Below are 27,901 nucleotides of genomic sequence, written 5' to 3'. Positions count from 1 at the left end.
CTCCGTGTCTTTAATAAAATTAAGACTTTCCGTCATAAGTTATTAGGAAAATCTACATTATGTTTGCCAATTCGTAGTTCATGTGAATGTTTGTCAGGTGGAGTACTTGGGAAGTAGGTGAACTTGCACTGAACAAAACAACAGTGCTTCCAATGTTAATGGCTAAAGTTTGGATTTCTAGACTATTTGGATTCCTGTTCATTTCTGGAGCTAGCCGCTTTCCACTGGATGGAGTGAGGCTGCCAACGGCCCACGCAGGTGGGCCCCAAAGGAGGGCGGCCACCTTAGTGCCATATGAGGGCACAAAACCGACAGGTCTAGTGTTTGGAACCTCCGGGGTCCTGGCGCTACCTGCGTCATTTCCGGCGCGCCACTGGGGAGGGGGGAAGGCAGGTATATCTACCTCCCCCGCCCAGCTGGCGCTCCTTTTTAGGTCTCGGCTCGAAGGCTGCGCTTGCGAATTCTCGCTCTGAGATTTAATGTTAGGAGTGGGGCTTTAACCCGCCCCTTTTTTTTACCTCTTCTCCATTGGCTGGCCTCTGAAATACTGGTCAGCCATTGGAGAAGAGCATTGTCTCTCCAAACAAGCCCCGTCTTTTTCGGATTCGGGGGCGTGTTTTTTACTTTCTTTCTCTCCTCTGGAATGTAAACATTCCAGTCAATGGCAAGAGGAGAGAAAGAAAAACACGCCCCCCAATCCGAAAAAGACGTGCTGTTTCTCCGAGGCATCTCTGCTTGACCTCGGAGAAACATGGTTACAAAGTCAGCGAGCTACCTTTGCACCACGGGTCACCCACTCTTGCCCTCGCGTGGTTCCAGTGGCCCTGGTTTAAGGGCGTGACAGAGGTGATGTGTGGCCACGGGTGCCCCGGGCCATCTCTCATTTCCGCAAACTGACGGGCGTGCTCCTCACACGCAGGATGATGGAGTCTTTGAAAATGGCGCTGTGCCTTTAAGGGACAAAAATGTGAAATCGGGAAAACCTGTCTGACCACCGACCTCACCTGAGAGAGACACTTGAGGGAGAGGGAGAGATAGACGAGAAATCCGTCAGAGGCAGGAAGTGATACCGGTGGTACTCGGAGAAGAAACTCCACCTGGGGCGTTGAACAGAGCAGGGAGTGGAGAGCCACTCGGAAGCTAGCGGGGAGAGGTGGTCTCTGGTGCGCTTAGCGCTGCGGCGAGTGGAGGGAGGGCAGTATGAACTACTGAGGCCAGCAGGGCGGGAAAGGCCCTCCGGCGGTTTCAGGTGATTACTGTCCTTTTTTTTGGAACGGGCCTAAACCCCAGAAGGGCAAGGCAAACCAGAGCCCTGATAAGCCATAGAAATGACAGCCTTGATCCAGCGACCCAGAGTAAGACAGGAGGCAGCCTTACCCCGACCAGCCAAACCAAAGGTCACAAAGAGGGAGTCCGAAGAGCGAAGCCCCGCAGGGCGGGCAACATAAATGGACAATGCACGTCTCACATCCAGGGAGTGAAGCAACAACTCAGCAGGCGAGGAAGGAGAAGGACAGAAAGAAGGAAGAATCAACTCCTGAGAGCAATGAAAATGAGAACGAATCTTCGGAACAAACCCAGGATCCATAGAAAGGACCACAGCGTCATCCAAGAAACGCAAAAAGGGAGGAGAACAACGCAAGGCAGTGAGCTCACGCAACCGCCGAGCAGAAGTAACAGCAACCAAAAAAGCCACCTTAAAATAGAGGAATTTAAGGTCCACAGGCTCAAAAGGAGAGGACTGCAGAGCACCCAGGACCAAAGAAAGATCCCAAGGAGGAACCTGAGAACGAGTAGAAGGAGAGGACAGATAGAAACTCCGGAACAACCGGGAAACCAACAATCCATCCGAAGACGGAAGCGAAGCCGGATCCCGGAAAGCCCGAATGGCAGCCCACTGCCCCTTCAGAGTAGACAAGGCATACTTCTTCTGAAACTCACCAAAGAAAAAGTGAAGGATAGAAGCGACAGGACAGGAGACAGGAGAGACACCAAGCCCCGAACACCATGAGGAGAAAGAAGCCCAATCCTTAAAGTAGGAGGACAAAGTGGAACTCCTACGGGACCCCTGCATCACAGTGATGAGGTGATCAGGCAAACCCCGGACTCCAAGAGACATCCGTTCAACCTCCAGACCGCCAGGGTGAGAGGGACCAGGAGGGAGGGAGAGGGAGACCGCAGGGGAGACGGGTAGCGGGGAAGAAACCAAGGAGGGCCCACTGCCAGTCTCAACAACATAGGGAACCAGGACCTCCGCGGCCAGTGAGGCAGGACCGCCACCACCCGGGCACCCACCCGCTGGACCTTCAGCAAGAAGGCAGGAATCAGGGAGAAGGCGTACAGCAACCAAGGGGGCCACTGAAGAGACAACGCCTCCACCCCCCAAGCACCCAACTCCAGAGTCTGAGAACAAAAGAGGGGGAGTTGGGCATCGGCCCGGGAGGCAAACAAGTCCAGCAGGGGAGTCCCGAACCTCCGACAGATCAACCAGAAAATCCTGGGGGAGAGACACAGGGTCAGAGAAGAAGGAAACCTGCGACTCAAGGCGTCCGCCACCACATTGTCCACACCCCGGATATGCTGAGCAGAGAGGGCCAGAAGATGACACTCCGCGCAACCTGCAATTGCACTGGCCACAAAATTCAACGAAGAACTGCGAGTACTGCCCTGGTGGTTGATGTAAGCCACAGTCACGGAGTTGTATGACCTCACCTGGACATTGCACCCCAGCAGACGGGCCTGGAAGAAACGAAGAGCAGTACTTGAATCTGGCAGGAACACCTTGCCCAGGACTGAATCGAAGACGGCCACTATAAAAGTTTGCCGAGTAGCAGGAAGGAGCTGACATTTCGGAAAGTTCACAAGAAACCCATGCTGTTCTAGCGTAAGGATGGTCAAGGACAGGTTCTGAGACAGGACCGCCGGAGAAGGAGCCTGGAGCAGCCAATCGTCGAGGTAGGGGAACACCGACACTCCCCTGAGGTGAAGATGGGCCACCAAGGGAGCAACCACCTTGGTGAATACTCGGGGAGTAGACCTGAGACCAAACGGAAGGACACAGAACTACCAATGATGACTCCCTAGGCCGAACCGCATAAACTTCTGATCCTCCAGAGCCACGGGCACATGAAGATAAGTGTCCTGGAGATCCAGAGTAGCAAACACCCAGCCGGCCTGAATCAAAGGAACCACCGGCTGCAAAGTCTCCATATTGAACGGGATCTTCCGCACAAACAAGTTCAGACTCTGGAGATTGATGACAATCCGAAACCTCCCTGTGACCTTCTAAACCAGGAAAACAATCGAATGGGTTCCCAGACCCCACTCCAACCGGGGAACAGGCACAATTGCCTTCTTCAAGAATAGAGCGTGAACACCGGCCACCAAGGACTGACGACGGGACCGGCACAATGGAGTCGGAGTCCGCACCATGCCCGAGGGAGGAGGAAAGGACAGAAACTCGATCGAATACCCCCGTTCCAGGACCCACTGATCGGAGGTCATCAGACACCAAGCGGGGAGGAACAATCGCAACCTCCCACCAACCTTGGGTGCCACACCAGCAGGACCCACGACCGGAGTGGCATAGTCAGGAACGCTGCTGCCCCGGTCCAGCATCACAGGGAGGCTTCTTCTGGAACTTCCGAGGGAAACCTCTACCAGAACCCCTCGGGCCCTTAAAGGAGGACTGCTGAAACCTGGAAGGCTGGCGAAAAGTCTTGGCCTGAGAAAAGGAAAAATCCTTTCGAGAAGGCTGCCGACGGAAGGACAAGGAATGCTTACGCTCCTTGAACACCTTATGCAGCCGATCCTCTAGAGCGTCCCCAAAGAGACGAGGGCCAGTAAAGGGCAAACGTAAAGCCATGGACCTCTGGGCGGCATCCGTATTCCAACCTCTCAACAACAGATTCCGACGAGCAGAGATAGAGGAAACACAGGACAAGGCAGAAGCGCGCACAGAATCGAAGGCAATATCCTAGAGGAATTCAGCCTGACGCTCCATAGATTCCAGCAAATCCGGGCAACAGCCACCCTCCTGCATCGTTGAAAACAAAGTCTTATAGTCAGTCAACAGAGATTGAGCGACATAAGCTCCATAGATACCAGAACGGATGGCAAGGTGAGAACCAGCATAAGACTAGCGCAAAGCAGAGTCAACCTTCTTATCCACCCCATCACGAAGAATGTTATCATCCGCCATGGAAGGACGACCAACCAAACTTGCGACAATGGAATCCACACGCACAGGCTCAGGAAAGGACTCCTCCATGTCCTGTAAAGGATAAAGCTTCGACATGAACTGCTGCAACTTAATGTGATCCGGGTCCTTCCACTCATTCAAGAGGACATCCATCACAAAGGGATGAATAGGAAGCGAAGTAGCAACAGGCTTCCAAAATTGCAGCAAGACAGCATCCGAGGAAGTACTGGCCACAGCATCATCAGGAAACCCCATGCTCTCACGCACATGAGAAAGCAAATCAGGCAACAATTCTTTGAAAATACATTTGCCCTTCAGATCCACTGCCCCCAAGGAAGCCTCACCAGAAGAATCGGAAGAAGAAATGTCTGAATAGAGGGCAACGCCCCCACCAGAACGACTCCCAGGAGATTTCTTGGAGGACTTTAGGTCTCCAAAATCAGGCGCTTCAACCTGTCGTCATCCAACTTCCTGCGCTTCCCCGCAGGGACAGGATCCCCACTGTCCGCAAGGGAAGAGGAAGAGGAAACAGGAGACACATGTCTCCGCTTTCTGTGATGCTTCCCCATCAAGAATCAACTAGCAAACGAAGTAGCACCAAAAGCAGGAACCAGCATGCCAAACACAGGAAGAACTGAAGCGAAAGAGACACCCCCCTCCTTACAAAACAAAACAGGAAACTGCCCCCAAGCACACAGCTGAGGGAAAAAGAAAGCAAGGCGGGAGGGGGCATGGCCAGAAACTACAAAATAAAGAAATATAGTGCTCGGCCGCCGAAGGCACCAAACCGGCACCCGAAGGAAAAGCGCAACCGGAGCCCACCCGGGCGCATCAATGGCAGTATCAAAGAAAGTGGAGCACTCGGACCCAACCCGAGTGCTCCCGAGGCACAGTACTAAACGGAGTGCCCGGATCCCACCCCGGGTGCTCCAAAACAAAGGACCCGCCCGGAGGGTGCGAACGCGAAGCACACGGGAAAACCCGAGCGCTTCAAAGAAAATTCCAACGGAGCGCCCGGACCCCAAACTGGGCGCTCTACAATGAAGGCCCCGCCCGGAGCTGCAGAAACACGGAGCACTCGGGGAAACCGAGTGCACCAAGGAAAAGCACATGGAGCGCCTGGACCCCAAACCAGGCACTCCGCTCCCAGACGCCGCAAACAGCAGAAGCGGAGCACTCGGTACAACCCAAGTGCTCCCCAGAGAAAACAGCAGGGAGCGCCCGGACCCCAACCTGGGCACTCCCACCACCCAGGCCGCCCGCATACGGAGCGCCCTGACCCCACCCCGTGTGCTCCACCAGTGGGGTACAGAGGCTCCACAAACCATTGAAAATACCAATGGAGCACAACAGGAGGCCAGAAGACACCCACAGGGAAGGACTCACTGTCAACAGTAGGAGCAGCAGCAGGGTCCCAGGAAGCCAGCACAGCCCAGCAGAACCAGCATCCAGGAGCCTGAAGAGTCCAGGAAGCCCAGCAGCCCGACTCGACGAAGTCCCACGAAGGTCCATGAACACCCCCAAAGCCCAGCAGAGGAGGAAATCACAGGACAACACGAAGCAGGTAAGTGCCCAGCACCTACCCCAGTGGTAATTTCATACTTGATCACGATGGTGAGTCGGAAAACTTTAGTATTTGGTTTATTGTGATAATGTGATTTGATTACATGATGAGTAATGCTGTCGCTCGTCAACGCAACCTCACCCCTGTTTTTTCGCTTGTTTTTTCCGTTAGCCCTGGTTGACTCTTTCTTTAGCTCATTATACTATTCTTGTTAGTTGGTGGGTTCTAGAGAATGGACAGCTTTCAAGATAGTACTCACAAACTTTCTCTAGGGGGCCAAATTTACAGTGTGGTTTGTGGCCGAGGGCTGCACCAGTGGGGGCGGGGTCAGAGGGGGGCGGGGCTAAAGCAAAAAAAAATTGGGACCATGACGTTGAACACAGTTCCCTGCAGCAGACGCCTTCGTCCACTGAGCCACCAGACCCTGCATACTCACATCTCTCTCTCCCTCTCCCTCTCCCCCTCCTTCTCCTCTCCCTCCCTCCCCCTCTCCCTCCGCCTCTCCCTCCCTCTCTCCCCGTCCCTCTCTCCCCCTCCCTCTCCCCCTCCCTCTCTCCCCCTCCCTGTCTCTCTTTCCCTGTCTCTCTCTCCCTGTCTCTCTCTCCCTGTCTCTCTCTCCCTGTCTCCCTCCCTCTGTCGCATTCCCTCCGTCTCCCTCCTCCCTCTGTCTCCCTCATCCCTCTGTCTCCCTCCTCCCTCTGTCTCCCTCTGTCTCCCCCTCTGTAGCCCTCCCTCTGTAGCCCTCCCTCTGTCGCCCTCCCTCTGTCGCCCTCCCTCTGTCGCCCTCCCTCTGTCGCCTCCTCCCTCTGTGTCCCTCTCTGTCTCCCTCCCCCTGTCTCCCTCCCTCCCTCTGTGTCTCCCTCCCTCCCTCTGTCCTCCCTCCCTCTGTCTCCCTCCCTCCCTCTGTCTCCTCCCTCCCTCTGTCCTACCTCCCTCTGTCTCCCTCCCTCCCTCTGTCTCCCTCCCTCTGTCTCCCTCCCTCTGTCTCCGTCTCCCTCCCTGTCTCAGTCTCCCTCCCTATCTCCGTCTCCCTATCTCCGTCTCCCTCCCTCACCGGGTCTTAGTCTCCCTCCCTGTCTCTCTCCCTCCTTCTGTCTCCCTCCCTCTCCCTCTGTCTCTCTCCCTGTCTCCCTCCCTCTCCCTCTGTCTCTCGCCCTGTCTCTCTATCCTTGTCTCTCTCTCCCTGTCTCCCTCCCTCCTTCGCATTCCCTCCGTCTCCCTCCTCCCTCTGTCACCCTCCTCCCTGTGTCTCCCCCTCTATAGCCCTCCCTCTGTAACCCTCCCTCTGACACCCTCCCTCTGTCGCCTCCTCCCTCTGTGTCCCTCTCTGTCTCCCTCCCTCTGTCTCCCTCCTTCCCTGTCTCCCTGTCTCCCTCCCTGTCTCCCTCCCTCCCTCTGTCTCCCTCCCCCCTCTGTCTCCCGCCCTCCCTCTGTCTCCATCCCTCCCTCTGTCTCCCACCCTCTGTCTCCCACCCTCTGTCTCCCTCCCTCTGTCTCCGTCTCCCTCCCTGTCTCCGTTTCCCTTGCTGTCTCCATCTCCCTCCCTATCTCCGTCTCCCTATCTCCGTCTCCCTCCCTCTCCTTGTCTCCGTCTCCCTCCCTATCTCCGTCTCCCTATCTCCGTCTCCCTCCCTCTCCCTGTCTCCGTCTCCCTCCCTGTCTCTCTCCCTCCCTCTGTCTCCCTCTCTCTCCCTCCCTCTGTCTCTCTCCCTGTCTCCCTCCCTCTCTCTCTGTCTCTCTCCCTGTCTCCCTCCCTCTCCCTCTGTCTCTCTCCCTCTCCCTCTGTCTCCCTCCCTCTCCCTCCGTCTCCCTCCCCCTCCCTCCGTCTCCCTCCCTCCCTCCGTTACCTCCCTCCCTCCGTCTCCCTCCCTCCCTCCGTCTTCCTCCCTCCCTGTCTCCCTCCATCTCCCTCCCTTCCTGCCTCCCTCCCTCCCTCCCTCCGTCTCCCTCCCTCCCTCTCCCTCTGTCTCGCTCCCTCTCCCTCTGTCTCCCTCCCTCTCCCTCCGTCTCCCTCCCCCTCCCTCCGTCTCCCTCCCTCCCTCCGTTACCTCCCTCCCTCCGTCTCCCTCCCTCCCTCCGTCTTCCTCCCTCCCTGTCTCCCTCCATCTTCCTCCCTTCCTGCCTCCCTCCCTCCCTCCCTCCGTCTCCCTCCCTCCCTCTCCCTCTGTCTCGCTCCCTCTGTCTCCCTTCCTGTCTCCCTCTCCCTCTGTCCCTCTCCCTCTGTCCCTCTCCCTCTGTCCCTCTCCCTCTGTCCCTCTCCCTCTGTCTCCCTCTCCCTCCCTCTCCATCTCCCTCCCTCTCCCTCCGTCTCCCTCCCTCCGTCTCTCTCCATCCCTGTCTCCCTCCGTCTCCCTCCCTCCCTGTCTCCCTCCATCTCCCTCCATCTCCCTCCCTCCCTCCCTGTCTCCCTCCGTCTCCCTCCCTGTCTCCCTCTGTCTCCCTCCCTCTCTCCGTCTCCCTCCCTCCCTCACCCTCCCTCCCTCTGTCTCTCTCCCTCCATCTCCCTCCCTCCCTCCGTCTCTCCCTCCGTCTCCCTCCCTCCGTCTCTCTCCCTGTCTCCCTCCCTCTATATCTCCCTGTCTCTCTCCATCCCTCTGTCTCCCTCCCTCTCCCTCTGTCTCCCTCCCTCTCCCTCCGTCTCCCTCCCTCCGTCTCTCTCCCTGTCTCCCTCCCTCTATATCTCCCTGTCTCTCTCCATCCCTCCCTCTCCCTCCCTCTCCCTCTCTCTCCCTCCCTCTCCCTCCGTCTCCCTCCCTCTCCCTCCGTCTCCCTCCATCTGTCTCCCTCCCTCCGTCTCTCTCTGTCACCCTCTATCTCTCCCTGTCTCTCTCCCTCCCTCTGTCTCCCTCCCCCTCTGTCTCTCTCCCTCTGTCTCCCTCTGTCTCCCTCCCTCCGTCACCCTCCATCTCCCTCCCTGTCTCCCTCTCTCTCCCTCCATCTCCCTCCCTCTCCCTCCGTCTCCCTCTATCGCCCTCCGTCTCTCTCTGTCTCCCTCCCTCTGTTTCCCTCCGTCTCCCTCCCTCCGTCTCTCTCTCTGTCTCCCTCCCTCTCTCTCTCCCTGTCTCTCTCCCTCTCCCTGTCTCCTCCGTCTCCCTCCCTCTGCCTCCCTCTGTCTCCCTCTCTGCCTCCCTCTCTCTGTCTCCCTTCCTCTCACTCCCTGTGCCTCCCTCCCTCTTCCCTCTGTCTCCCCCAGACTGTGCCTCTCTGTCTCCCTCTCTCTGTCACCCTCTGTCAACCTCAGTCTCCCTCTTCCTCTGTCTCCCTCTCCCTCCCTCCGTCACTCTCTTTCATCTCACTCAGTGTGTGTGTCAGCCCTCAGCCTGGGCTGAGACAGCTTCCCAGCGCACACACACAGCCGCACCCGAGTACTTCACAGGTCTTTAAAAGACCATTTACATGTTAATAAAGCTTTGTTGTATTTCACCTATTAGGCCCATGCATCTCCACTTTGACAATCACTGGAATCCCCCAGCCCCCACAGAGCAGAGTCTCACAGTCCGGGCTGCTGCACCCAGCAGTGTTTGCTAGGATGTCTGCAAGGTCCGCGGGCCACCAAGGAAGGCTTGCCGGGCCGCTGGCGGCCCGCGGGCCGTACTATGAGTAACCAGAGTCTGGAGTAAGAATTATGCTAGCTAGCTCGGCTTGAATGGCTCGCCTGCTTTGACTTGTTCTTACATGGCTGGTGAGCATTTTGCCCGGGGTTCTGTGGCACATGACATCTGTTTACAAAAAGTGAAAATCTACATGTTCACATCAATTTACGGCTTAGTTATTTTACGAAGATTATCTCTGTCACAGATTTTTCACACTTTGGAGTTCTTAGAACCTGTTTAATAAAATAACCAAAGCATTTATGCAGGTTCTGAGTCACCCGCCTCAGGTAAGTGGTGAACTCAGGAGTTCCCAGCTCAGAACAGGTCAGGCTGGTCTGGGACATGTTCTTTCACCAGATTCCACTTTCACCCGTTTTACACCTCAAAGACGACAGCATGATTTTTTCTTCTAAAATTAATATCAGCACTTTTAGTAGATTTACAAACAGTATCAGTATTTTCCGTTTGTGCCACCTCCAGACAAAAATGTTCAAATGTTCGGCTTTTGCCTCAAAACTTGTTCCCTAAATCCCATGTGAAGTCGTTCGTTAGCTGATGTGTAGCCACAGGTGTGGTCCCCATTCTTAGAATATTAGCGGATCACACGCTTGCACCTGTGAAGTGCTTAATCAGAGCATGATGACAAGAGCATAGAAGCTAGATTGCCCTAATGAAGGTGGTGTCAGTGTTCATTCTGTTACATATAGTAAATACAAAACATATCTGTGGTGTGGTATTCATTGCATGACATATTGCAAGTAGAGAACATCACGTTCTCTTGTATTTTATCATTTGTATTGCACTTTTCTACCTTTTAACGCTATTTCAACGTGCTTACCCCACGATCAGGTAAGCAGTATCCTGTTTGCTGTGCATGGTTGAAAGGCAGTGTTTATTAATGTGGTCTCTGAGGGAAGCAATTTGTTGACATACATAAATCCTGGGCATGTGTGCGAAACCACATGTGGCAACGTGTGAGCATGTAACAATAGTTAGGGGAAGACAAGGATCGATTGTGATCCAGTAGGGCATTAATTACCATTCACAAGAGAAGGGAATGGAAGGTCCGGCCACAGTCGTAGCCCCAGATATGAAGGCAACAAAAGGAGATGACTGGGCTGTTCCTTGAGGAAGGAAGGAGGAAAGGATCACTAGGGAAACAGGGTTAGTGCTCAATGGAGGACAACCCCTGAGTATCCAATTTGTTGGATATAATGGCCTCACACACCCTTGCGAGTGTCATGCTTCATCATCGGCAATGCTCCTCGTTGGGCAGGCGGTGCAGTGCCCAACGGGCTCACCTCAAAGAGGGGCTCTTTATCGGAGATCTTTTGTCCAACTGCCTATGGGTGAAGTGGGGGTGAGGGGCCAGGACAGAGTAGATAGTGTGGGTGAGGATCAAATGTGGCCTAAGGTACCGGAAAGCAATTTTTATTCTGGTGGTCATCTGCCACAAGTAAAATCAAGAATAGGCGGTGCTCATGGGGACTATGGTTTCCCGGAGTGAACCAGGGCTAGAGTGCAAATGGTTGAAAGGCAGTGTTTATTAATGTGGTCTCTGAGGGAAGCAATTTGTTGACATACATAAATCCTGGGCATGTGTGCCAAACCACATGTGGCAACGTGTGAGCATGTCATGAAGCAAAAAGAACTGGAGTCGCTGTTGCCTATGCTTAACATACTCACGTAACTATACTTACTGTCATTATTTCTAACGCTGTCTTCGAGGGGAGCCACCCTTGAATTGTGCTTCGTAAGCAAGATGGGGATTGTAGCCTTGTCTCTGACCCAGGAAATCAACACATATCAACCCTCTTAATGCTAAGATCTATTAGAAACTTTAGATACCTTTCTTACATGGGTTTACGGGGCCCATCAAGGAGCATGGATGACATGATCCAAGACAGATAAAGAGACAAGATAGACCAACAGACAACATTAATGCATGGGTCTAAGGGGTGCATCCAACACGAGGATATGATTGGCTAGAAACGAGCCCCGTTTTAACATAGGTCTATGGGGCTTACATGGCTATGACACGGTATAGATATATATATATATATGGAACACTCATCTCCACATAGCAATCTTTCTTCAAACAGAACAGAACATGACAACTCACAACATTAGACTAGTTATGGCAATGATGGAAACAGCTGAACAACAAAATGCTCTCATGGTATTCTTTTCAATAACGTTCAATGCAGGGGCGTAACACAGGCCCCCGCAGCCCCCGCGGTGTGGCGGGGCCCCGAGCTACAGGGGGCCCCCTCAGCACAAAACTCAGGTCCAAGAAGTCTGGATTAAATCTGAAGTGGGGGCCCCTTTGTGTATGTGGCAGGGGGCCACCTCAACTTTCGTTACGCCACTGGTTCAATGGACTTACCCATTTTAAGTGGTGGAAAACATAACTATGGCTTCTTGTATAAAATCAAACTGTAATCATGCCCAAGTGAAACTTAAAATCAATAGTCACATCTCACCACCAATTTGAGTGGCTAAAAGTGCTAAACAAGGCTGTTCTCTTTCCCCTTACATTTTGCCTTGTTTTTGGCACCTCTGGTCTAAATGATAAATGCCAACAACTATATATACACGGCATTAAATTGACTACAGGAACCACAAAAAGATTCTCTTCACTGATGACAGTCTGTGCTTCCTCACTGACGGGAAATATTAAAACCTAGTTGGATGAATTTGCTAGAGGAATTTTCTCAGGTACTAGGCTTTAAGATTAATCAATGTCAGAAGGTATGGTCTCACGTATGCTAGAGATTCTTATCCGGTTTGGTTCCAAGCTTAGGATTTGTAATCAACAGAGAAGCTGATCCAACGACTAGGTGCTAATCTCCCCAATATATTTTAGCTGCAATTTCCCAGGATTACTGGGTAGTCTTTTTAAGCACCTCCAAAGGTGGAGTGTATGGAGGCATCCTGATTTAATAGCTTAGATTGCATGAAATGAACCTTCTATCAAGGGTTCCCTATGTAGGACAAGCACTACCCTTGGAAATCCTCTGTATATGCTTAAAGAAGTTCAGGAAATTTGGAATCCTTTCTGTGGAACAATAAACAAATAAGGGTCAATAGACCAGAACTAAACCAACCTGCAGGAGATGGGGGAGTTGCCTTCCCACATATGTAAAACTATGTTTATACGGCCCAACTTTGGTCTGCCCTAGAATGGACACATTTCTGCCCAACAAGGCCTTCTTGATCAAGAACACTCAACCAACCCACTCCCTCATATGTTATGATTACCAAAACAGTCCAGGAAAGATATAGGAAACGCCTTATCTATCATATTCCCATTGACCCATATATCTTACTAATCCCCATGGACACCTGTAAAACTTAACCCTGACTTCCACTGTAGGGTAGTTGATATGGGTTTCCAAATATGGAAATGGGATACTCCCTTAATGCTGGGGGGATCTGTTTAATAAGAACAGGCTGAGGGTTTATGATGCTTTTTTTAATCTTTTCAGTGTTACTCTTGGGGATAATTTCTGATTGTTCCAACTACTACATTGGGCACAATTATCTGAAAAAAGAAGGGGGTTTGAAGGATCTCACCTATATAGAGGAATTATTCCAATCAGAAAATACCAGGAAGAGCTCCTCTTTATTGTGCAGGTGCCTTCTTTCACTGGGGTCCTTGAGGTCTCATAAATACAGACTGTTTTTACAACAGGGAGCTTACAGGGAATTTAAAGGAGACAAGGAATGCCCTCCACTCAGAGGGTAACCAAACAAAAATAAACCCCAGACTGCCACACCTCATGTGGTACATCTTCGATTATCCAGTGAAATCCATTTTCATAGCAGCAAACCCCTGTATACATTAAGGCTCTAAAGGGGTTTCAATGGGGGTATAATCTTATTCTGATGTCTTTTAACCTTCCTCCAAAGCTGTCTTACCCATCAATCACCTTTACTCTTCTTGCCCTTGGTCTAAAGTATATGCAGCCAACTTGCCACAGAATCTATCCAGGCAACCTCCCACATTCAAGGGAGATCTGGACATGACACCATTTCAACAAATAACTGGCTGTCATCGGCTATTGACTCTATTGCTCCTGTCAGATGTGAGATCTGCTCCAGATACTGTCCTTCGGCCCCCAGGTTCTTGGCTGCTTTGAAGGTGTAAAAAACAAATGTGGGAGGCTAGAACGTGCATGGCGGAAAAAATACAATTCTGTTGATTTTTTTTTAAAATATGTCCTTAAGGAATATTATTGTTCCATTCGTCAAGCCCAGGCTGACTTTTTAGGACCAGATTGCATGTGGTGTCAAAGGGTCTAGAGAGATTTTCAAAACAGTTGCATCTTTCCCTGTGCCCAAAACATGCAAGCATCATGTTACTTGCTTTATTGAGCTTTGTGAAAACCTCTCCTTTTTTCATGAGAAAATTGAAAAAAACTAGGCAGACTAGGCAGATGTAAATACAGCTCATGTGCTCAATTCTGATCCCTCTTACTGATCAGCAGCCCTCCACAATCAGTTCTGTCTGACTCTGAAAGTATCTCGTTAGATGTCTCGCCATTTAATGTCCACCTGATGTCTTAACGTCTTAACAAAGACAGTACATATTCTTAATTCGGTCTTCAATGACCTATTTATTTGTTCGCTGCAACCGGCAGAAGTTCCTAAGGCTTGGAAACATGCTCGGATGGTTCATTTATTAAAAATGTCTCCTGTAGATCCCAATGTCTTAGCAAATTTTAGATAAATTTCCCTCTTACCGGCATTATCTAGAATGATAGAGAAAATACTCAAGGTTCAGATCAATCTGTATCTTAAGATCAATAATTTTTAGCACAATACTCAGTCTGGTTTCCAGCCATGTCACAGCAAGGAATCAGTTTGTTTGAAGTAACCGAGTTCATCAGACTGAGTCTAGACAAGGGTCAAGCAGCAGCTGTGGCTGCTTTTGAAATTGTGTCTCACTCTATTCTGTTGGAGCACTTGGTGAGGAGTTGTATAAGCTGTACTGCCTGAATTGCCTTTTCTATTTGACCATCCCCAGTCTGCTTCTGTGCAACCTTACACATCCTCTACCACGCTTCTGAGACAAGGATCTACCCCAACTCCTAATCTATTCAATGTTTACATGGCTTCTATGACAAGCATGTGTCAACCTTTCTGGTTTAAGGTGGTGTCCTATGCAGATGACACCCAGCTTATGCTCTCTTTCCATAAGACAAACTGTCAGCTACAGGACTTCAGCATTCCTGGTGAAAGCTGCTGAATGGACGAAGAGCAGTTGTCTAAAATTTAATTCAGATAAAATCAAAAATACTTCTCTTTAACTGTTCACCTTCCATTTGGTACAGTGCCTGGTGGCCTGCTGAGTTTGGTCCCTGGTAGATGAGTCCAGAAACCTTAGTGTTAAATTTAATAAAGATCTTTCTCCCTCAAGTGAGGGTAGTTACAAGATCCTCTTTTGCTCTCCTAAAAAGCTTAAAGAAGATCCTTAGTATAATTCCGGAGTATAGCAGAATAATCGTTGTACACTCTTTGATCACTTTTCAGCTGAATTCTGCAAATATTTATATCTAGACTTTCCTGATTACTTACTTTGCTGCCTTCAGATTGTTCAGAATGCAACTGCATGGTTTTTCTTAATCCTCCCAGAAAATAATCTATCTGTCCACCTTTGGAGGAATCTTCATTGGCTCCCGATGCGCCAATGCATACCGTTGAAATGTTTACTGTTAACTTTTAGGGGTCACTAAACCAGAGGCCCTTTCTAACTGACAGGTAGAGTTAGTGTATATCGTCCCTCCAGATCCTTGCGATCTTCCAAACAGCTATTGCTGCAAGTTCCCACAGTGTCTTGTGCCTATTTAGGTGGAGGTTTCTTTACCTTTCTGGACCTAAATTGTGGAACAGTCTCTCATACAATATAAGTGCCTCTAATTAACACATTTTCAAAAAGTGTCTGAAGACCTGATTATTTTTCACAGGGGCGGCTCCTTCACGTGGGCGGGGGAGCATCACCCCACCACTGCTTTCTCACAGTGCGAGAAGCAGAAACATAAAATGGTATTATGAATACCATGTTATGTTTCTGCTTCTCACACAGCGAGAATGCAGAAGGATTTGGTTGGGAGCGGGCAGGTGGTGCGGGCCTGCTCCAGGCAGGGAAGGAGTAGCTTGCCCACTGTTGTGGGAACTGACTGTTTGGTTGGCCCCAGGGCCGACCAAACCAGTCATAAACACTCTCCCATTTTCTCCATGTAGGCTTCATGCAGCCTGCATGGAGAAACCGGCTCCCCGTAGACGCCTGTTTGGTTGGCATCCCAGCCAATCACAATGCTACCATTGCAGCGTTTTTATTGGCTTAGGGAAGGAGAGGGAGGCTGCCTGCTTCCTGTGAGGAACAGAGAGAGGAGACGAGACGCGGGACCGGAGGCGAAGGTAAGTCCAACTAACCCACCCCTCCCCGCGTGAGCCCTGCCCCCACCCTCGAGTCATGCTGGCCGCGACTGATTTCTCAGTATTTGCAACGTTATAGTGCCTTATAGCTGTTTTAGCACTAGGACATCAATTTGACAGCTGCACGCTACATAAATGGCTCATTCATTCATATTAAACGCAAATAGCGATGGGTATTATTCCCAACTGAGTAGCAGACTCCTCACGTAGGCAACCATATGTGCCAATTGGTTAGCACATACAAAAGACAGGGCTTCTCATCCTTTGTGTGCTCCTATATGTGCTGGTATATGGCCCTAGTGCTATCCCTCCCACACTTGGAACATTAATAAACAGTCAGGGCCATATTCTCAAGGAGCTATCACCGAGGTTATGGCACTTTATCTTAGGAAAACTTGCGATAAATTTATCTCCCCATTCACAAGCTGGTGTTAACAGCCCATACCAACAGTTTTCCTGTGAAAGGATCCGTAAAAAACATCGCCACAGATGACCCCGACAACTATCGCTATTGAGATGCAGAGTAGGCGTTCCCGAGCAAAAAGCTGTGACAACACTACTCTACAACATTCTCAACAACCAGCCACATCAGCGATAAGGTTATAAAACATGCGATAAGGCGCGTTAGCACCAGGAAACTAACACCTGCTCTGACCTGGTGCAAAGTCGGACTACAACCTGCACCACAAAAGGGAGCCCAGCTCCACACCTGAAGAACAACAGATGCCATGGAGCCACTGAACATGCGTGCCGGACACCCAATAGGGCCACAACACCCACTGCCACCACCCCCAGGACCACACCCTACCCCCCCGGGCCCCACCCCGGGCACCCCCACCTCCCCCGGACCAAGACACTGCACATCAGCGGCACGAAAACATGAACAAAAGCACTTGCTTGATGTTTTACAATTGCAACAATCAACATACATGTGAGTACTGAAATCCTGATTCATACATTCACCATTGAAAGACCAAGCAAACTGTCACATCCTAGTTTGTCACCAAACAACTATTCTGAAGAGTCATGGCAGGGCATCCCTGGACAATCTGTGACACACAGCCTGCAAGCCAATATCCAAGATAAGACGGCGTGTCGGGCACTCATCAAAAGACAGGGAGAGAGAGAAAGAGAGAGAGAGAAAGAAAGAGAGCGAAAGAGAGAGACTGAACAAGGAGCACAAGGCCAATCTGGCCCTTGGCTAATGCAAACATGACAACAGCTGTGTTTGTCTCTAAATCTGTGCACCCCAAATCATAGGCCTGGCATCAAAGTCGGCGCAAAGGCCACATCACATTCAAGAAATGCAAGCAGTAGTCAGACTGATATCAGGAATGAAAGCCCCTTTGTCTCAACACACAAGGCTGAAGGCCAACCCAACCCCCGGCCTTGGTCCTGAATGCGGCTGGAACACCCCGCGTGAGATACCATATCAGCCTCCGACAACTCCCACACAACGAGCTGCGCTAATGAAACACCAACGTGCCAACACCTGCGAGGGATGACACATAAGTCAAAAACTACCCATAAATCCAAACGTCGCACACACATACGACTCATTGCCCAGAGCTGTGGCATATCGTCCACCGAACTTCCGCCGGTCTGAGGAGTGCCGGTGCCAAGAGCCCAACAAACGTAATGGCAGGCATTCCCGGGCACATGCACATCCTCTGTCACGTGGAACTGTACTGTGCACGAATGCTGCATCTGTTGGGATCCCTGCCAATGGCAGTGTTGCGAATCAGTTTCCTTCTGAGTTTCTGCCTTGCCTACGTCACCTGCGTCCAGCCTTGGTTCCTCTGACCTACGCGTGTGTACACACACCTGTGCAAGGTGATGCAGTTCCAAGGTCGGAGCAGCACAGCGTCGTTTGGCAACATTACCAATTCAGACACACTGCTGGGGGGAGAGCTCACACATGGCAATGTAGCACGACATGTGACCTTGTCGGACCCTTTCACCTGATCACTGTCAGCAGAGAAGAAAGTCAGTGCAGTCCGGTGGCAGAGCACTATGCAGACCCCATGGGCTGTAAGTCGTGCCTCCTCACACTGGGCAATGGGCAGACGCCAAACAACACATGACTCGTCCAGCAAGGCAAGGTAGGCTGAGACCGTTGCCATCCGTAATGATTGGTGTTCATTTCTGCCTTTCCATTTCCTGCACCTCAACATGTTCCCATGCTGCGTGTAAGTGTCTTAAGCATGTCCCTGCATGTTGTGGCCGTTGCCTTGTGCGTACTGACATGCACTTGCCAATAAAGTCTACGTAACTTCACTGGTGTCTAACTGTGATGAGTGTTGATTAGATTGACCACTCATGTGCCACAATGAGCATCGTCCCTACACAGGGGGGGTCTGACTGACGCATGTACAATGGGGGTGGGTCCCTTTTGACAGCTCCACCTCTGTGAGCCAGACATTGTTTTGGGATAGTTGCTGGCACACCTGTGCACTTACGTGTCTTCAGCGATGTGAGTATGGTGTCACGCACCCGCTCATCGCCAGCGCACTCACTCAAGCGCCTCGGAGCACCACTCGCATGTTTTTTTAAATTTTATTTTAGCGCGCGCGCGCGCACACAACTCCAGGGCTTATTATTTAATTGTATTTATTTTGACTTTTATAGAGCGCCCAAATGGCGCCTTACGAGAACTTCAGGGCACGTGCTGGTATTGCTTCTTTTCTGCGGCTTAAAGCTGCCTCTGGTCTCATGCGGTGAACCAATGGTGGTGAGTTTTAGGGATAGGAACCTCATACTGTGAGCAGGAGCCAGTGTCACTGGGCAGGGTGCCTTGGGTCAAAGGGCAAGGAGCCTTTAGTCTCGTGCAGAGGGTGCTTGCTTGAAACGTACAGTGCGCAGGCCTTTAAGTGGGCCGGGTCCCTCCTGGTCATAGACCTGCCAGCAATTAACAAGCATTTGCAATGCAATAGGTCTCGCATTTATGCGAGTTTGAGCTATTGACAATGAAAATAACAATGCCTTTTATTTTTGTTTTCATTTTCAAAACATCAATAAAAGGCATTGTCATTTACAATGCCAATAACTTAAACTCGCATTAATGCGAGACCTATTGCATTGCAAATGCTTGTTCTCTTAGACATGGCACACATACTTATGTTTCTTTTTTCTCTTGCAGGTTTTGTACGCTGCTTCCGGAGGAGTCCCACCCACTTCTTTCATGTTTTACTGTTGTTCGAATAAAGTTACGTTTCCATTTATTTGTCTTCTTTTAATAAAAGTAATTTTTTTTACCAATAAATAAGTGAGTGTATGGGCCTTCTTTTTCTGACAACACTAGTCTGTAGTTTATTGTGAAAATCGGCGGTTGGTAGTAGGTTATGAGGGAAAACATTTTTAATTTTGCGGTGCACCTACCAAATATAAACCAACAGACTATTACATAAACGAAGCCTGGGTAATTCTACAACAGCCAGGGTTCTATGAGTGTATCACTTTATAACACTATGAGTACTACCCGTGTGATTTCAGAACCAATAAGGCACTGTCTAGGGCCACCGAGGCTTCAAGGACTGGCGAGGCCCACCGTGCATATTTAAGTAAAGCCCCGGAGGTTGCCGATCCCCGGTCTTGAGTTGGCCTCGAAGCCCCCCGAACAATTCGCAAACAATACCCGGGGAGGTGTCGATCCCCTAGTCTGCGAAACGTCTCTGTGCCCTCCCACGCCTAATTTACATGTGTGATTAAAGTCCCCGGTGCTGCAGAGACCCCGCAATATAATATTAGGATTGTCCCCGGAACATTACCCACCAGTGGGCTCATTGAAATGAACGGGTGAGACCCCGCTTCATTTTTCTCTCTCCATTTTTACCAACCGTATCCGCTTTCATGAAGCGATACGAGGTTTTCCTCCTTTCGCTTCAACGAGGCAAACAAGAATTTACTATCACAGGGTGGAAGCAATGCTCCTGCCCTGTAATAGCAAACATAAATGTCCCGCGGATGCACACCCCGGGACATTGTATGACCTGCGCCTGGGAGGTGGCGCTCCATAGGGCCATGATGCATTGGTTAATGCATAACTACAGAATTAGTATAAACGCATACTAACACTACTTGCACACGTGTAGTACAGCAACCAGAGTGTAGTGAAGAGGCAGCCCAAAATCTAAAAATATAAATCCTACCAGAGGTAGGATCACTAAGTTCGATCAGCCGACGACCCTGGGATGAGTAGAAACAGCTTCACCAAGAAAATGTGTCTTCAGCAAAATGCAAGCAAGCTCAAAATCTTGGTGAGTGCTGCCTTCTTTTTACCTTCTCCCGCTCGTCGCCAAATTTATGAAGTGAAGAGGAAGACAGCAGTGGATCCGATAAGTAGACTTATTGCAGGAAAAGAAGACAGCTTAAACAGCCAACAACAGGACCAGACAGCAAGGCAACCGTCTTCTCCAGCACCGTGTACAAACTCCCCAAGATTCCCCTCATGACAGCCCAACATTCTAACATTACATAATTACATTATAGTAACATTACATACTAACATTCTACTATGACTTACATTGGAATACTACACAGAGCACATGACTTTACATGACTTTACAGCAATGAGCTCAAGGTTTCATCCACGAGTCTTGAGACCGGTAGGGGTGAGTAGTTCGCTTCCCACTCCCTGTATTGTATAAACGCAAACTAACACTACTTCCACAGGTATGCTACAGCGCTCATAGCACATCACTTTACAGCAATGAGCTCACGGTTTAATCCCTGAGTCTTCAGACCAGTAGGGGTGAGTAGTTCGCTTCCCACTCCCTGTATAGTATAAACGCATAATAACACTACTTTCACAGTTATACTACAGCGGCCAGTATGCTACAGCGCCCACAGCCCATCACTTTACAACAATCAGCTCGGTTTGATCCCCGAGTCTTCACACCGGTAGGCGTGAGTACTTCGCTTCCCACTTCCGGTATAGTATAAACGCACAGTAGAGGTCAGTAGTTCGCTTCCTACTCCCTGTATGGTATAAACGCCTACTAACACTACTTCCACAGGTATGCTACAAACACCAGAGCACATCACTTTACAGCAATGACCTCACGGTTTAGGCTCTTGGTTTCATACCCGAGTGTAGCAGCATCTCATCTCAGCCCCATGTCACTCTGAGCAACACCGCACTTTCAGTCCGGTAGGAGTGACTACTTCGTTTCGCACTCCCCCACAGAAGTTACAGTGCTCCTAACCTCCTGTTTCCTACTCTTGTTGCCCTTTTTCCCTGTTACTCATTTCAACGGAATCACAAAATGGCTGCCAACACTTCCTAGTCGCACCGCTCGCAGCCAATAAGCAGCAAGCTCATGCTCGTAACGCCTCAGCCAATCAGATGGCAGAATTCCCAAATATCGATATCTGTACATTTCGATATTTCTGCAAAACTACTGAACGGATTTAAACCAAATAAACAAAAGCATGATTTGTAGACCAAGACCCTTCTCCCTGCCAGATGTGGGGTAAATCCTTTCACCCGTTCGACCTGTAGCCTTGTCTAAATTTTCCTATGGAAATTAACATGGAGAAAACACATTTTGGGACCCCCTTTCTTCTCGGCCGTCCTTGACGATTCACCCCCAAACTTTCAACATAGGAGCTGATATGAATGAACAAAGAATTCATTTAGAGCATTTCATGAAGATTCATCAAACGACGCCAAAGTTATAAGCAAAACAAAAAATGCTCTTCCTATGGAAACTTGGTCCTAACTATAACTACCTAACTACCTACTGGCAACTGCCAGTAGGTAATATTATACATCTCCAAAAACAAACACGGGGCACTCGCAGGGTCGCATTAGATATTCATATCAATAAGCAGACCGTTTCAGCGAGTTGCCTTCCTCAGTGCTCGTCAAGTTGACACTGAAAAGTTAATGACATTTAAACTGATCCTATTAGAAGATATCATCATGACAAACAAGGAAAGACTACTGCCATTACAGTTCACATTCTGTTATTATGGCAGGCATGCTGAAATATTGTTGCACTCATATAATCCAAATGGCAGTACTTCGTTCTTTATATGTCTCATTTATACAGTCCCAAATGAACCAATACAATATTTAGTCTTGCATAGACAAAAGAAGATAGTACTGTGTATCTCAATCAAGGATGGCCTTAAGTATTTCAGTCCTCCTCACAATTCCACCCTGAATTGGCTGCCCTTCAATCTCCTCTGTGCCATATCTTATCTCTTAAAAAAAGGCTTTGCCCCTCGCAAACTTTTGTTGGGAAGTAATTTATTTATTTCTTTCATTTATAAAGCGCACAAATCCCCCCATAAGGGTATCACAGCGCTGGAGCCACACAAGTGAACGAGGAGACTGAAATTAGAAAAGAGAAGTTTTCAGCATTTTCCTGAAAGCCAGGTAATCTGTGCATTGTCGCATGCGTAGAGGAAGATCATTCCATAGGCGCGGGGCTAGATGGTAGAAGGCCTTCCCGCCTTGTCGAGCCTTTTTAACGGGAGGGACCGAGATAAGGGCTTTGTCTCCTGAGCGAAGGGCTCTAAGAGGAACATAGTTGACAAATTTGGCATTAAGATAGCTAGGGCCTAATCTGTTTATGGCTTTGTATGCCAAGCAGCATATCTTGAAGTGGATCCTTTTACGAATGGGTAACCAATGCAATTTCTGCAGCATGGGGAGGGAGGCTGTTTTGGAGGGGGCATTGTCAACTAAACGGGCCGCTGTGTTTTGGATAACCTGTAATCTGTGTATGTCCTTTTCGTTAGCTGAGATCATCAGCGTGTTACAGTAGTCTAGGCGGCTCAAAATAAGTGCCTGTACCAGCGTTTTCCTTGAGGACATAAGTAGAAAAGGGAAGACTCTTCTGAGCATGCATGGTGTACTGCCTTAAACGCCGTCTGAAACACAAATCACCATCGACCAAAGTCACCAGTTATTGAATTAGAGGATGTTAAGCCACTTAACTGACACCGACGGGTATGTGTGCAATGACTGAAATAATGAGGGCCATCCTTGAATGAGATACACAGTACTATCGTCTTGGGGGAGAGGGGATAAGTGGCCCCACACAGCAGCAAAACATCATCACCAAAATTATACAGAAAATACCCAAATCTTCTTTGTGCTTGATATAGTAGGAATTGTATTCTTGGCTATCACAATCCAGTCAGAATTGTGAATCCAAAACACAAGGCACTTTAAGATATGCAAAACTGCCGAACTGTTAACTGACCTCGCACAGAATGGTCACTATGAGAATGACTTACAATGAACAGTCAATGGGGAGGTGACTCTCTTTTATGAGATCCTGTTTGAAAAACAGAACAATGCTGGATTTTCAAATTATCCACACATACCCAGGGATTGAGTGTTGATATGGAATGGAATCACCTAGTCACATAGAATTTAACTTCACACACAGCTTGGGAAAAGGCATCGGGATAGATCAGAGATGTTTTGGACCATTTCTGCAAAAATAAATCTATGTTAAAAGGTAACTCAATTAGTACTTCCCTTGTTAAAGTGACATTAGTGATCCCAATTGCTAAAGTTTTGCAGTTGTGGCCCATATAGTACTTGACGGCCATATTCACATGTGGAGAAAAACAACAGGTAGAGAGCATTAGTGGAAATATTTTTTCTTAATTAGGCCCTTAGTTTTAGTTGACATGGAACACATAGATGGGTACTAAAAGCCCTTTTGCGCTACTTGTTTTTAACATGTTCGGAGGCCATTGTGAAAACTAATAAGCTACCTACCGCTATACAGTTTTAACAATCTAGCACTGTCATGTAAAAAAACACTGCCATCACTCATCAAACCAGGCTTAAAAAGTGTGTCCTGGCTAAACACAGCATAGGCACCCAACAGGAGCATACGGTGGCTACAGGCAGCCACACGTAGGAGCTGACTCGATGATGAAGCATGCCACACAGGATGGGTAATAGCCCAGCATGTTTTTAAGATGAACCCCATCCTGGAGGTGCCATATAAAGGTTGCACACTCGTATATGTCTTAACCTATAACTAGAAAATAACTGAATGCAATGTTTTTCAGAGGTCTCAGTATCAATTTGGTCATTGTCAGCATTTCTGGGAGAATTTGACCTAATTCCACTTAAAATTGCTTTCACTCCCTTAGGGTAGAGTTTTATATTTTTTACGATATGGTACCACTTTAACCCATTTTTTCTTTGACTTATGGTAGTTATGGAAATCTGGGAGAGGAGGAAACAACTTTATCCTACAAAAGGAAATGATGGCACCAGACAAGCCAGCCTCTCTTTGGAGTTCAAAAGACCCAATGTGGTTTATGGTAAATTGAAATAGAGCTATATTTATGGCCAAGTCTCGCAGTGCAGCACAGCAAGTCACCTTGCTGTGCTGCACTGCATGATTAGGAAAGTGAAGGAATGTACTGTTTTTAATGCAATACGGTGGATTCCTGCTTTTTTCCTGGGCTGGTGCCCTTTTGGCTGCCTAGTGCCAACGCAGATACCCTGGCACCCTGTGCCTGCATTTAAAGAGGATTGTTTTGTGCAGGAAGGAGCACCTTCCTGAGTAAAAAGAATCTCCTGAGGATTTTTCCTCTTCCTATGTGTGCTGCACAATGCAGCACACATAGAAAATCGAAAAAAAGAAGAAATAAAGATATTCCTCCTCGTCACACCTCACCTGGGTAGACGTACATTTATGGCACATTGCTAGGTGTACCATTTCTGGTGAATCTGTGAATGCGGTAAAATCCATTGAAGTTGCATGGGAACTCCCACGCAACACGGAAACTCCCACGCAACACTCATGGAAATGCCGCCCTGGCGCAGAGTAATGCAACAATGCAATTTGCTTTGTGTTGAATTACTCACGATTTAGGAACTCGCTCAGGGCCACTGAAGGTGGCCTTGTATGGCTTTATAAATCTCATTTTAAAGTTGCGTCACTCCTGCACCACGTTCCGTAGTGATTAGTGAAGAGAGATGCAAAGGGGCCACTCGCCGTTTTGCTCAAGTTGGGGCTGCTCGCTCCTTCCCAGAGTGACTGAGGAACAAGCCTTGAGCATGGTTTCCTGTGTTTTTGTTCTTTCCAAGTGATTACTGTCCTTTTTTTTGTTGGTTGTTTTCTATTGTCCAATTCTGCTCTAATGCTATGATTACTTACCGGTAATCCCCATTACTCTTAGTCTTACTCATCCTCGACCAAGTCATAATTTATGAGGTATTCCACGTGACAGGAAACAAAACAGGAAATGGTTTTAGGCTCCACCCACCCTCCCGTCAGGGGCTATAAGTACATAGCCAACAGAAAGCACATCCTGACATACCAAGCAACAAAGGCCTGAACAGGGAGGGCGGGTGGGAAGTATGACTGGGTCGAGGACGAGTAGGACTCAGTCATAACTAATGAGGCATACCAAAGCAACCCTCCAAGCAGGCCTTTGGTGAACCACACAGAGAACAGAGACCGAACACAAAAATGGAGTGCAGCAAGTAAAAAATTTAATAAACAAACAGAATCAGGGAGGGGGAACAACCCCCACAGCACGCAACACACCACAACCAAAATTGGTCCGGTCAGACAAAGCACAATTCAGACGATAGTGCCGTACAAAAAATCAGGTGCCCAAGTCCCAGCCCGACAGATCTCATCAAGGGAAACCCCCTGAAAGGCAGCCCAGGAAGCAGAAACACCCCTAGTGGAATGGGCCTGAACCCCAAAAGGGCAAGGCAAACCCTGATAAGCCATAAAAATGACAGTCTTGATCCAGCGACCCAGAGTTAGACGGGAGGCAGCCTTACCCCGACCAGCCAAACCAAAGGTCACAAAGAGGGAGTCCGAAGAGCGAAACTCCGCAGGGCGGGCAACATAAATGGACAATGCACGTCTCACATCCAGGGAGTGAAGCAACAACTCAGCAGGCGAGGAAGGAGAAGGACAGAAAGAAGGAAGAATCAAATCCTGAGAGCAATGAAAATGAGAACAAATCTTCGGAACAAACCCAGGATCCAAAGAAACGACCACTGCGTCATCCAAGAAACGCAAAAAGGGAGGAGAACAACGCAAGGCAGTGAGCTCACGCAACCGCCGAGCAGAAGTAACAGCAACCAAAAAAGCCACCTTAAAAGAGAGGAATTTAAGGTCCACAGACTCCAGGGGCTCAAAAGGAGAGGACTGCAGAGCACCCAGGACCAAAGAAAGATCCCAAGGAGGAACCTGAGAACGAGTAGAAGGAGAGGACAGAGAGAAACTCCAGAACAACCGGGAAACCAACAATCCATCCGAAGACGGAAGCGAAGCCGGATCCCGGAAAAGCCCGAATGGCAGCCCACTGCCCCTTCAGAGTAGACAAGGCATACTTATTCTGAATCCCATCCAAGAAAAACTGAGGGATAGAAGCGACAGGAGAGAGACCAAACCCCGAACACCAGGAGGAGAAAGAAGCCCAATGCTTAGAGTAGGAGGACAAAGTGGAACTCCTACGGGACCCCTGCATCACAGTGATGAGGTGATCAGACAAACCCCGGACTCCAAGAGACATCCGTTCAACCTCCAGACCGCCAGGGTGAGAGGGACCAGGAGGGAGGGAGAGGGAGACCGCAGGGGAGACGGGTAGCGGGGAAGAATCCAAGGAGGGCCCACTGCCAGTCTCAACAACAACGGGAACCAGGACCTCCGCGGCCAGTGAGGCAGGACCGCCACCACCCGGGCACCCACCCGCTGGAACTTCAGCAAGAAGGCAGGAATCAGGGGGAAGGGGGGAGGCATACAGCAACCAAGGGGGCCACTGAAGAGACAACGCCCCCACCCCAAAGCACCCAACTCCGGAGTCTGAGAACAAAAGAGGGGGAGTTGGGCATTGGCCCGGGAGGCAAACAAGTCCAGCAGGGGAGTCCCGAACCTCCGACAGATCAACCAGAAAATCCTGGGGGAGAGACACAGGGTCAGAGAAGATGGAAACCTGCGACTCAAGGCGTCCGCCACCACATTGTCCACTCCCCGGAAATGCTGAGCAGAGAGGACCAGAAGATGACACTCTGCCCAACCCGCAATTGCACAGGCCACAAACTTCAACGAAGGACTGCGAGTACTGCCCTGTTGGTTGATGTAAGCCACAGTCACGGAGTTGTCCGACCTCACCAGGACATTGCACCCCAGCAGACTGGCCTGGAAGAAACGAAGAGCAGTACTTGAATCCGGCAGGAACACCTTGCCCAGGACTGAATCGAAGACGGCCCCTATGAAAGTTCGCCGAGTAGCAGGAAGGAGCTGACATTTCGGAAAGTTCACAAGAAACCCATGCTGTTCTAGCGTAAGGATGGTCAAGGACAGGTTCTGAGACAGGACCGCCGGAGAAGGAGCCTGGAGCAGCCAATCGTCGAGGTAGGGGAACACCGACACTCCCCGGAGTTGAACATGGGCCACCAAGGGAGCAACAACCTTGGTGAATACTCGGGGAGCAGACCTGAGACCAAATGGAAGGACACAGAACTGCCAATGATGACCCCCCAGGCAGAACCGCAGAAACTTCTGATCCTCCCCAGCCACGGGCACATGAAGATAAGCGTCCTGGAGATCCAGAGTAGCAAGTACCCAGCCGGCCTGAATCAGAGGAACCACCTGCTGCAAAGTCTCCATCTTGAACGGAATCTTCCGCACAAACAAGTTCAGACTCTGGAGATTGATTACAATCCGAAACCCCCCTGTGACCTTCGGAACCAGGAAAACAATCAAATGGGATTCATTAAACGACGCCAAAGTTATAAGCAAAACAAAAAATGCTCTTCCTATGGAAACTTGGTCCTAACTATAACTACATAACTACCTACTGGCGACTGCCAGTAGGTAATATTATACATCTCCAAAAACAAACACGGGGCACTCGCAGGGTCGCATTAGACATTCATATCAATAAGCAGACCGTTTCAGCGAGTTGCCTTCCTCAATGCTGGTCAAGTTGACACTGAAAAGTTAATGACATTTAAACTGATCCTATTGGAAGATATCATCACGACAAACAAGGAAGGACTACTGCCATTACAGTTCACATTCTGTTATTATGGCAAGCATGCTGAAATATTGTTGCACTCATATAATCCAAATGGCAGTACTTCGTTCTTTATAT

The 27,901-nt window shown here is 49.5% G+C and overlaps 1 protein-coding gene across 3 annotated transcripts in view; it reads right to left on the bottom strand.

The window, feature by feature from the left end:
* Positions 1–27,901, bottom strand: part of LOC146810405 (alpha-N-acetylgalactosaminide alpha-2,6-sialyltransferase 2-like) — a 252,735-nt gene that overhangs the window by 187,570 nt on the left and 37,264 nt on the right. The window contains exon 1 of one of the 3 annotated variants that reach the window (XM_085617400.1): positions 5,574–5,783. The exons of the other annotated variants lie outside the window; for them this stretch is intronic. Within the exon in view, the coding sequence (XP_085473526.1) occupies positions 5,574–5,713 (140 nt within the window). The 5' untranslated portion in view covers positions 5,714–5,783. Of the gene's footprint in view, positions 1–5,573; positions 5,784–27,901 lie in introns of those variants that run through there. 3 annotated transcript variants of the gene reach the window in all.

This window comes from Triturus cristatus, chromosome 7 (genome assembly GCF_964204655.1).
Source record: "Triturus cristatus chromosome 7, aTriCri1.1, whole genome shotgun sequence".
Classification (NCBI taxonomy): domain Eukaryota; kingdom Metazoa; phylum Chordata; class Amphibia; order Caudata; family Salamandridae; genus Triturus; species Triturus cristatus.
This window is presented reverse-complemented; position numbering and strand designations above follow the sequence as displayed.